Below are 11,834 nucleotides of genomic sequence, written 5' to 3'. Positions count from 1 at the left end.
ACTCAGCTTTGCTTTCTCCAATATCATTGAAATGAAGCCAGATGCTGCTTCTTTTTTCGGTTTTCGCAAATTTCTTGACTTTTTCCGACGCGCTTGCATTTAAATCCGTCTCCCCGTCTCCCCGTGGCTCTGTAGCTGGCCTGTACCACTACACCTGCTGTCTTTGGAGCATGTCAAAGTATTGAGACCTTGTAAAAATATAATGTTGGGACATTTATAAAAATGTATGTACAAGGAGATGGTGTCGATTGGACGCCAAGAACAAGGGACAGAGTGGCTTGACACTTACCCAGGGGGCAGGGACTGGCACAGGCCTAGAGTTGGGCGTGATGCTGGACATCAGAGATTCTGGGTCTCCTGGCAGCTGGGCTGGAGTCTAGCAAACTGAAAGGCAGGCTGATGGACAACCGGCTGGGCCTAGAGACAGCCTGGCATGGAAGTCATTTGGCCCTTAAAACACTTTGTTTCTTTTGTTGAATTCAGGAAGTCTGGCTGAAGCTACAAAGGAACTGTACTGTAAGAAAAACGCTGTTCAAAGTACTGCTGTCATTACTCCAGCCAATCTGATAAATAACACAACTGTTAAACACTTATACTGTAGCTGACAAAGGCACTGTTTTCATGGATGGAGCAGAAACTTCACAGCATACAAGGAGGCGGATTATTTTTTTTATAGCATTATGTAACAGGCTACTATAGTGACATGGAGGATTGTTTCTTAAAGGTCCCCTATACTCTTTTTCAACAATATATTATAGGTCTCAGATATATTCAAAAACATGTCTCTGAAGTGTTTTTCAGAAAGACCAAACAGACCATTGTAGCATCCCATAAACCCCTCTGTTTCAGCCCTGTTCCAAAAGTGCTGATTCTGTGTCTGTAGCTTTAAATGCTAATGAGCTGCTGCTGGCCACGCCCCTCTGAGAAGTGTTTGGTTTGAAAAAACACAATAGCCGCATTCACACCGGAGTACTTTTCCCCGTACTTTTCGCGTTTAGTTCCGTTAGTACCCCTTATGTCGCGTTCACACCAAAAAGAGCACTTAATCTCGGGAACTTTTACCCCCATTTTTAGTGCCTGCTGAGAGATGGTACTTTCCTGGGGGAAAAAAGTGCCCCAGTTCTGATTGGCTGGGCAAATTGCAAACCACGCCCCGTACAACTCTGAAATGTTTTGTAGAGCCGCCATTTTATTATCCTCGCATTAGCATTATTAGCATTAGCATTCGCCCAGCGCACAAACTCAGAGAGACTAACTTATGGCAACACAAAATAAAACATGGGAGCGGTGGAGATGAGGAGGTGTCGGCGTTCTGGCGATTTACTCAGAAGGCTTCAGTAGAAGCTGCTGGGAGTCCCAGCAGCTTCTACTGAAGCCAGTCCCCAACTCCGGGGACTTCCGGCCGGGTACTCCGGGTGGCAGTATACGTCGTGAAGTTGTTTGCGGCCTGCCAGTAAACCCAAAGCAGAAGAAGACGAAGTAACGTCAGCGGCTCATTTGCGTAATCTTCCCTCAGGGAAAAGTACTCCGGTGTGAACGCGATCTGTACTAAATGCCCTGGGGTAATAAGTGCCGGGGCTCTGAGTGCCGGCACTAACTACGGCAAAGTACTTGGTGTGAACACGCCTATTGGTGCCCTAGGAGGAGATTCAGGTGATAAGGTGGGGGGTGTTACCTTGGTTTGTTACTGGCTAGATGGATCAGGACAAAAAGAGAGAGAATATCTTTTCCTGAAACTTTCAGAGTCTCTTAACATTACATGTTACTTGTTAGACGCTTTTATCCAAAGCGACTAACATACTCAATACTGTGGGCAATCCCCACAGGAGCAATTTGGGGTGAAGTGTCTTGCCCAGGGACACAACGACATGCTGACTCAGAGGGGACACATGGTTATGTAGAAAATACATTAAAAAGTGGATTTTGCATAATAGTGAGCTTTAAGTGTCAGAATCTGAAATCCTTTTATCCGTCACACCACAGGGACATTTTAGAGTAAAGAGGTAAGAGCAGATAAAATGGCAAATACAATAACTAAAACTAACGTAATACAATAAGAGTTGGGCCCATATTTATAAAATCAAATAAATACATACATAATTAAAAAAAAATGTTTAAAGAGTAACAGCAGTATGATTAATGTATTAGAAATTAACAATGGTATTGCACATCAGTGATATTACTTAAAATATCTCATAACGTCCAGTAGATTAACCTCTATGTTATCATCGACCAAATCTGTGTTAAACATTAACCACCGACTTAATTAAAACTCACAATAGGTTTTTCTCATATTTTTACATATTGTCAATACAGCTCATTTACAATAAAAAAAACAACGTATTTTATGGGAAATCTCATAAATAGAAATGTATGAGATTTCTCATAAGATAGATCATTTTTCATAAGATAGATCATTTTTTGACTATAGTTAAGATCAGAGGATCATAACACAAACTGGTATACATGTTTAATGCCATACCTTTGAGCATCTCTGTTTAAATTGCATCACAAAAGCGTCACTTCCACTCAGCTGTATGTTATCAAAAGGATCAGAAACTCAGTTCTGCAACTCAGTTTCACTCCACTACCAAACAGCACATTCCACACCAAATTCCAATCCTCTTTAAATTCCTAACCTCTATGAAAGCAGGGCTTGTTTGGATTTCCTGACATTGTGGAGCCACTCCTGCTGCGGAGATCTGGGTTACATAAGTAAGCTTTTGTTTGCCTACACACACAAATGCCCTCAAATGAACAGAAATGACAACAGAACAAAGCGTTCAATAAAGTGAAATGAATGTGTCATTTTCCACCTACTGACCGACTTTTTTTCACCCCTTGAAGGACAATTTAGTGATTTAGGTTATGCCCAAAATCATTTTTGTATTCAGTTATGAGATTTCCATCGTCCCCCCACAATCTATTAGTTTTGCGGTTAATATTTTGTAATGCTTTTTATCACTCTCAAGACCGTAGGAAACCATCTGCTCTCACATTACGAGGCTCTGGGGCTAAAACCTGTTCACCAGTAGATGGCAGTAATGGCTTTTATGTGTGCAATAGATCAAGGTTCAAGGTTCTTTATTGTCAAACAGATGCTGAGGATAACAGAGACAAAGAAACTCAAATGTTTCCTTTTTCTGTGTTGCAATGAAATAAAATCACCTTGGTGGAAGTCCTTATTTAGTGTGTGTTTCACAAGCATGGAGAAAAACTAGGATCCCAGTAACCCTCTGCCCTGTTTATTCGTGTACAGCTGCAGCCTGGAGATTTAGATCGTATGCCACGGATTGGATACCATGGTGAAGAGAATATTAACTTTTCATTAGGGTCGTCTTAGCTAAATATTTTATTCGAGTCAACATCATAATAACACTCCAAATTCATTCATATTAAGGCATTACATTTTCTCAAATAAAATGGGCTGCCATGACTCGACCACTCATCAACATTGGTACCTAAGAGAGGAATTTAAGAACAAGTAAATGCCACAAGTTGTCCTGAACTACTCATACAGGTCATGTGGTTCCCTTATGATAAATAAGCAAAGACACAGATAGTAATGCATTTGTGATTCTCAGCAGCGGCATAACTCCATCATGACTTCACAGAGCTTAAAACAATATTGTTAAAGTATATTTTAGGAATGCCAGAGATAACTAAACGTGGTTAGAGAGCAGACCTCTGAACTAAACTAATGCATCTCCCAAGTCTTAGCAGTCAGACTGTGCAGCCAACTGATAGCAGCAGAAGCTGAGCTAATCCAATATACAGTGTGATGGATGTGACAACCAAAATGATAAGAAATAACAAAGTACACTGTGGTACGGTGGCCGACAGGTGCAAAGGCAATACAACAGCCCAAACATTTCCATAAAGAACAATGCAAATATGAAAACACAAACGTGCCAAAACACATGCAAATGAAAAGAAACATCTTCCCAAACTTGACAACAGATGCACATTTACTAAAAGTGCTGCATAAATGAAACACTGCAAATACAAAACGCTGCAAGAAGCTCAAAACACAACTGAAACGGTGAGACTAAGAAATGATGCACACAGCTGGGACCCTTGTTGACGTTCAGGGATTATACACATTTTGTCTGTTTCATAACTGTACGCGTTTTGTCAGTATTTCTGAAATGACTAGGTTAGCTAGCTAGCTTACTGCAGATCTGCAATAGTTTTGTATTTGCAGCGTTTTGTTTATTGAAGCTAAACGTTGCACATTTTCCTTGAAGTTTGTGAATGTTTTCTAAGCTGCATGTTTCTCTGAATGCAAATGTTTTAGGCCGTTGTAGCTCGTTTGCACCCGTCAGCCACTGTACTTTGGAACTTAACAAACTTCACCTCCTACTGCTGATATCTCAGATTCAGTATTTAACAATATTGCATCTTTGAATGTTAATATCTTAATAATAGTGTTTAATAACTTGTTCTGTTTACTCCTGCTCACAAATGACTAATTTAAGGGCGATAATTAAATAAACAAGGTGCACAAAATACTCATTTCTGTCCACCAATAACTTTCCGGTATAAATTGACAGACAGCTGTAACAAACTCATGATGATTGAGGAAATGCTAACAGCTAACAGGAACAGATGTGGGCTGTATCTTGCCTTCCTACTTACATTCTGCAGTGGCCTCATATGATAACTTTGTGTATAAATAACTACCACTGGCTGATGATAATTACAGATACGTGTTAAATATATGTTTCCCGACAATTTGAAGGAATCTGCTCATTGGCACCATTCAGAGAGTCTAACAGGCATTTGGAGGTGAGGACACACTGCTGCAAAATGTTAGGGGCCTAAGGGCTCATGTGATGGTGTCGATGCCTTCCAACAGGGACGAGGCTGCTGCACACAGATAAACACAATTGGCAAGGGCAAAAAGAAAAGGCTAATTCACGGCACATACAGTAATTCATTACAGCACAGTGTCATGTGATCTACGGAGGAGGATTAGGGCCACATGTGGATTTTGTTTAGAAATCTGACCAAAAGTGATTTTCTTTTAGTACTGAGAAAAAAAGTCAAAATTCAACAAAGAAAGTCAAAATTCTGCAAAGAAATGCCAGACTTTTCTCAGAATTTTAACATTTTCAGAAAGTAATAAAAAAAATATGACTTTTTTTCCTTTTGAAATATGAGTCATAATTCTAAGATTTTTTTAAATACTGAGAATTTTGACTTTTTCTTAAAATGTGTGAGATTTTCAGAAAACAAGTCAGATTTATGACTTTAATCTTATAACTAAAGAAAAAACAATCACTTTTTGTCAGATCTAAAAAGACTTTCACGTGGCCCTAATTATTTTCCGTATGAATCTGATCCCAGTGAAGCTATTTAAATGCAAAGGTTTCTCTGAAATGAGGGACAATCAAACGTCCCGAGGTCCAGTGTCCAGTAAAAGGGTGGACAGACAGTCCTGTCCACGTGACAGCAGCTGCAGTGTGGACAGCAGCGGCTCGTGCACTCAGTCTCTGTCCCTCCACTTAGTCGTGCACGAGGATGGCCCTGAGTCCCGGCACTCTCCCCCACTCCCCCCCGTCAGTACAGGCTCCAGCCTCGCTCATGCTGGGGGTAAAGTGATGCTGAAGAGCCGGGGGGGGAGGTGGTGAGCTCCCTGGGGCCGAGCTGCTTTCCACACACACACATTCAGTCCAGCTTCTCCTTCTGGACCAGCCTTGGAGCATCTACAAAGTCGGGTCCGTTAAAGAGGATGAGGCCGCTGGTCACCACGCTGGCAGACCCCCAGAACAGCACGTAGGCCAGGGTCTCCGTCCACGTTTCACCTAACAGGGGACAACATGCAGAGTCAGTGGGAGACATTTGAAGAGCCGCTATTGTGCTTTTTGGGGTTTTCCCTTCCCTGTAGTGTGTTATAGGTTTGTGTGCATGTACATAGTCAGCAAAGGCTCCCTGTGTTCCCTCCAGAGGGAGTTTCTCTCCCTCTCTCCCTCTGTGTCAATGTATCCTCTGTTCATTAGTGCACACATTGTATTTAGCTTAATGTAAAGATAAATAAACCCTGGTGTTGTTATATTTGTAGTGTATGTATGAAAATGCCTTTGAGTTGGATTTGCCGTTTGTCTTACCAGCCATCAGCAGGGAGATGATGCACATGGAGAAAGCTACCACCATGACGATAGGCAACTAGAAAAGGAAAGAGAGACTCGTTAAACACATCGCAAAGAGACATAAACCCATCACTCCACCTCTGTGAGCCTTTCTTACCGTCAAGAACTTCCAGTCTTTGGGCTCACGCAGCGGAGTGGTCCAATCAGATTCATCCACAGCATAGTTGCCCAGGAACAGATCAATGGAGTCCTGCACAAAACAGACAACTGTTACCTACTCTTCTTAGCTTTTTGCAGTTGAGTGCATCTCTTAAGCCCTGTGATTATTCAGACATTCAGATGTCATATCAATCCGCAGAAAGAAGTCTGGTCAATTTTGGTCAATTTTGGTCAGCTGTGGCCCAAAGAAATGCCTGTTGGATACTTTATGGGCTCTGGCAGTGTTTAAAGAGTGCTTAATGGAAAATAAAAAGTGAACAGATGTGGACAGTTACAGGAAACCTTCATTGATGCGGTCATTTGAAGTTATGTTGCTACGCAGTTGAAAGGGCTATATTTGCTTAGCAGAAACAATACAATCGTAACTTGTTTATGTAAGTCAAATCAATGATGTATTTGGTAAATAGCCGTGTAATAAGCGAGTTTAATATGGCGGAGTGGTAAACACAAAGACTTATCCACACATGTTTGGACCCACCTGTCTATATCCATCAGAGAAGTTGTTCTTGTAATATCGGATCATGGAGTTCCAGCCGTCCATCACCAGCCCCCAATGAGTCCTCTTCCCTGTCCTGAAAGATCACCATGTAGTTCAACACCAAACTGAATTCTCTATTGACCAACATCTCTGTGCACTTTTCTCATCAGAGTAAGAAAAACATCCTCCTCCTCCTCGATGCTACTAGCTTAAAATGAGTTAGCCTAATCAATAGAATAAATAAAACCATGCGAACAATCAGTTACTGTCTGTTGAACATTAAAGGGGGACTGCCTGCTAAAATGCTTTGTTATAGAGTACAAATATTTCAGAATCCTAACTAATCCAATGGAGGTATTTCAGGTCCTTGTGGTAGATTTTGAAATATGATTTGATATCTGACCTGGTGAAGTCAGTCTTCAGGGCTCCAGTGCCAGCGTACTGCTTGGCACAGGCATCAGCGTTGTCTGCCCAGGCTGCATGAGAACAGGAAGAGAAACAGATCAAGCTTACATCTAGGACCTTTAATGTAGGCGAGCCACTGTTGTGTGAGGTGGGGGGGGGGGGGGGCTACCATTCTTGAACATCTTCCCAAAGGCCACCTGCTCTTCGATCTGCTGACCGACGTGGAGGACTCCCATTTTCTGTAGGCACACACACACATTTGAGTTGAGTCAGTTCATTAGCTGTTAGTGCAACACTTCCTACAAGTTCACCTGTATATACTATTTATATGTCATATGCTTATTCTTATATTATACTATACAGTACATTACTTTGCACTTTACTGCTTCTGTTGCACTTCTGGTTAGAAGCGAACTGTATTTCGTTGTTTCAGTACTTGAACTCTGTGCAACGTCAATAAAGTTGAATCTAATCTCAAAATCCAGTTCAATTAAAAACCAGACTTTCTTATTGAATTTATAAGAAACCACCTAATAGTTGAATAGTTTGCAATAACGTGTCCAAAGAATCACAAACTAACAACAACTAATCAGAAATCAAGTTAAATGTCCATTTTTGTTTGACAAATTAATATTTACACTGAAAAATGATAGAGTGGAGAAGTTGGACTAGACTGTTTCTATGTCTTTCACTCTTTCTCCACTGGGATGCATTGCAACACAGATTCAAGTGTCCTCCATGTGCTCTTGTTCCTGTCATTATGTCCACCTCCTAAAGCGTTATGGGTGTAGTCTGTGGTTGCATGTACCCGGAGCTGTGACTGCAGGGCGCGCTGGGCCAGCATGCTCTGGATGACGTTGGTCCGGTCCAGGCAGTCCATGCAGTTGCTGCGAAACGTGCCGTCCTGATGCAGCAGCACCTTCCCATCTGCGTCCACCAGGAAGTATCTGCATCCACACACACAGCATTACTTCTGATGCAGAGTGCATACATATCTACCTGGTTAGTGGCACACGCAAACTGACCCAAGTTCATCCTGCATCTCAGCGACCATATCCAACAGGATCTGCAGGCGGTGCCACCTCATCCGACTGCACTCCTTATGGAAGTCAAAGGCGATGTACCTGCAGAAAAGGCAAGACTATAATATACTACAAAATATAATGAACTCAACTAAGCAACGTGTTGTCAGTAGGAGGCCACATGTGGGCTGCCGGTCATCTTACTTGACCATGCCGTTTCCCAGGTCGGCCACCATCTTGTTGAAGGCCAGCTCCAGCGGCTTCTCTGAGCCCTTTTGGTTGATCTGTGAAAAAAAACCAAAGACAAACAAGCATTAATGGGTATATCATAGTCGTTGTATTACACACTACAGGAAAGGGAAATCCCAAAAAGCACAATAGGGCCTCTTTAATTCATTTGACTGCTTCTTTGTAGTCAGGGAAGGATTGAAGAGTGTAAACCAACATCTAGCTGGCACATTGACTTCATAAAAGGAAAGTAACACAACTGATAGAATCAACACACACACGTGATTATTATTCATCTTACCAAGTTCAAAATGACTTGTTTTCCATAGAGAATAACCTGCGAGTCAAAGTGTCTCTGGAACCCGTCCAACTACAGAAGAGCAGAGAGAAGAGAGGCTGAGTGACAGATGAAGAGACTGTGAGGTCTGGTTGCGTCTCGTGTTGCTGTGAGGTCAGCTTACGTGGTTCACTGTTTTGCTGATCTGTGGTTTGGGCTTGTACTTGAGGTTGGGTCTCTGGGACCAGAAGAAGGGGATGGAGCCTCTGGTCTGTGGGGAGAAACATATCATCATCCTGCTTTCATGAACTCAACACACATTTAACCAAGTAAAGTTTGCAGCTTTTCATCTCAGCTTCAGCTTCAGCTGTGTGGAAAAGACTGTGAGGTATATGAAATATGAAACTCATATCAAGGTGGATAAACATACTGAATTAGCACAAACTGAACACATATGGTTTGCAAAGTATGGTATCATGTTTAGGGTTGGGAGCCCAAACTAGAACCGATACCAATTGCCTGGTACCTGGTGCTCAAAGAAAGCAATTTAATGATGGTTTTGCCTATCAGTTAGTGAGACAGACTCTGGCAGAGGAAAGTCAGTTTGGCCTCTATAGAGCAGGGGCTAGAAGGTTACTTTTTGAATTAAATTCTGATGTCCTTACTTTTGCAAACAGCAATCTGGCAGCAGACGGGTGTTTACTACACAACATGTGTTGGATATACAAGCAGTGTATGGTTGGACACTGGAGGAGACCGGGGGAGTTGCACATTGTCAAGTTGCACCTCTTAGAACTAACTTGGATGAAGTGATTCGTGAATGTACATTTTAGGGTTTCATAATTATAATTTTTCTTCTGTGAAATATGCATTTGAGTTTTTACCTTCACAAAACACAGAAATAAAGAACTGAAAGGAACCTAAATCGATAAGCAGAACCGAAATCGGAAGAGGAATAGTTCAAATCCAAACGATACCCAACCCTCATGATATGAAAACAAAACGTTGACATGACATTTGAAAGTGTCTTGACTGTTGTTCTTCACTGAACCCTTACTAGTTGAATCCTTCACTTCTTCCTTACAGCAGACTACCCCTCCTCTCTGGCTCACCTGAACAAAAGAAGCCTTGGAGCTGTTGAACTGAACGATCTGCTCCGTCTCCACGTAGTTAGCAGGATGGCCTTCAGAGTCGATGCCTGCACACAGAAACACACATAATGCAGGAGAAGCTTCTCACTGACTGGGTTGGCTGGGTATACAATTATAGCAGCAGGTAATATAAACATACATCTAAATGTATCAGAAATACTGACATTGAAATAATATGTCATGATGCATTTTCTTTGCTACAGATTTTTCTGTACACGCAGCGTGTCATCCGCTCTGCAGAGAAGGTGATCGGCTGCAATCTGCCATCCCTCCATGACCTGCAGGCCTCCAGGACCCTGAGGCGGGCAGGGAAGATAGTGGCCGACCCCTCCCACCCTGGACACAAACTGTTCACCCCCCTCCCCTCTGGCAGGAGGCTGCGCTCCATCAGGACCAAAACCTCTCTCCACCTGAACAGTTTCTTCCCCTCTGCTACCGGCCTCATCAACAAGACCCGGCCCCCCCACTGACACTTTACCTCTGCCACATCATAGATTATATGCATTACATTAATGCACACACAATGTACAACATTATTTTGTATTACAGCTGATTTGTATTCCATATTTTATTCCTCTATTTCATTCCATTGCAATGTAAATACTCTTATATTTTACTATATATTTTGTATTATTTTAAATATTTTCTAGTTCTCTTCCTGTGTTTTTAATTCTTGTTTGTATGCACCACGACACCAAGTCAAATTCCTCGTAGGTGTAAATTGATTCTGATTCTGATAACTAGTTTTTGTCCTGTCATAAATAAGCTGCACATTTCCAGTATGTTGGAAGACACAGAGACACAGAAAAGGTGTTACCTCGGACGTAGTAGCGGACTCCGGCTCTGAAGCAGCTCCTCCTGGAGATGATGCTCCACTCGAACACCTTCCCATTGATGCAGCTCGACCGCATGTCGATGACTGCTCAACAAATGTGTCAAGAAACTCACATGCAAAATCAAGGAGCGCTATTCACATTAGAAAATCGTTCCCAGAAATCTTGCTGTTTTTCTTCATCTGGGCACGAAATACCCTTCTATCAACAAAGTGCAGAAGCCAGACTTCTAAAAGAATAACCAAAAGAGCCCAACTTATTAAAGGCTTTACTTATGTTGAGATGGGCCCAGCATGCAGGTTCTCACACTCCTTCACTAAAACAGAAATGTGCAGTGAAAGTGTGTCAGTCAGACAGCAGCAGGGAAGGATACAGCCATGGATAACAGGAAACACAAACTTGTGTACCTGGAAGATAAGAGCAGTGTCAGACATGATATGCTTTATTTGACTGAACTAGAGGAAATACAATGTTACCAATGTTACCTATGTTACCTTTGAGATGTTCTTACAGTCAGGATTAAGCAGGCAATATTTTGCTTTATTTCCAATGTCTCCCTATCAAGGCCGACAAGCCTTCTCCACCAATAACTGAGCAACTCACCAGAGGTTACATGTTGTTGAGGAAATACAGATCTAGAACTGCTGTTGCCTGGGCTACAAGGGCAGAATAACAAACTGACGGGTACATGAGCCATTTAACACTAGAACCGCCAATCGGGTCAATTTGACCCAGAGCTGTTTTTTTATTGTGTGTAACTTTTTTTCAATAAAATATTAAAGTCTTCCAGTCCGTGACTTTTCCTGAAATTGTGTTATGTAGCACCCTATGTTGTTAAAAATTGTCAATATGAAGTCAGATTGAAGAAATCGCCCAAAAAATTGCCATTTATACCTATTTCCGCCAAGCGAGTCATATTGACCCCACCCCTTTTCATATAAACATGACGTGTTGCTATAGCAATGCCTTTTGTCTACTGCGGTTCCTCCTTATAGATTGAGAGAGAGATTGAGAGATTGAGAGAGAGATAGAGAGATAGAGATAGAGAGAGAGAGAGAGAGAGAGAGAGAGTCTGTAGTCCGCTCACGGGAGACTGCTCGCGCTGCGCTCCGCAGCAAACAGCTGTGGG

The 11,834-nt window shown here is 42.1% G+C and overlaps 1 protein-coding gene across 1 annotated transcript in view; it reads right to left on the bottom strand.

Annotated features, from left to right (window-relative positions):
• Nucleotides 1-3,067: 3,067 nt before the first annotated feature.
• The window catches only part of LOC117470713 (phosphatidylinositide phosphatase SAC1-B), a 15,691-nt gene continuing 6,924 nt past the window's right edge, over nt 3,068-11,834 (bottom strand). Inside the window, exons 7-20 of the mRNA XM_034115557.1 lie at nt 11,079-11,112; nt 10,690-10,791; nt 9,834-9,919; nt 8,906-8,992; nt 8,746-8,814; nt 8,421-8,500; nt 8,220-8,318; nt 8,003-8,141; nt 7,364-7,433; nt 7,193-7,265; nt 6,790-6,883; nt 6,250-6,342; nt 6,111-6,168; nt 3,068-5,807 (exon numbers count right to left, since the gene is read on the bottom strand). Of these exons, the coding sequence (XP_033971448.1) occupies nt 5,671-5,807; nt 6,111-6,168; nt 6,250-6,342; nt 6,790-6,883; nt 7,193-7,265; nt 7,364-7,433; nt 8,003-8,141; nt 8,220-8,318; nt 8,421-8,500; nt 8,746-8,814; nt 8,906-8,992; nt 9,834-9,919; nt 10,690-10,791; nt 11,079-11,112 (1,221 nt within the window). The 3' untranslated portion in view covers nt 3,068-5,670. The remainder of the gene's footprint in view (nt 5,808-6,110; nt 6,169-6,249; nt 6,343-6,789; nt 6,884-7,192; nt 7,266-7,363; nt 7,434-8,002; nt 8,142-8,219; nt 8,319-8,420; nt 8,501-8,745; nt 8,815-8,905; nt 8,993-9,833; nt 9,920-10,689; nt 10,792-11,078; nt 11,113-11,834) is intronic.

This window comes from Trematomus bernacchii, unplaced genomic scaffold (genome assembly GCF_902827165.1).
Source record: "Trematomus bernacchii unplaced genomic scaffold, fTreBer1.1, whole genome shotgun sequence".
Classification (NCBI taxonomy): Eukaryota; Metazoa; Chordata; class Actinopteri; order Perciformes; family Nototheniidae; genus Trematomus; species Trematomus bernacchii.
This window is presented reverse-complemented; position numbering and strand designations above follow the sequence as displayed.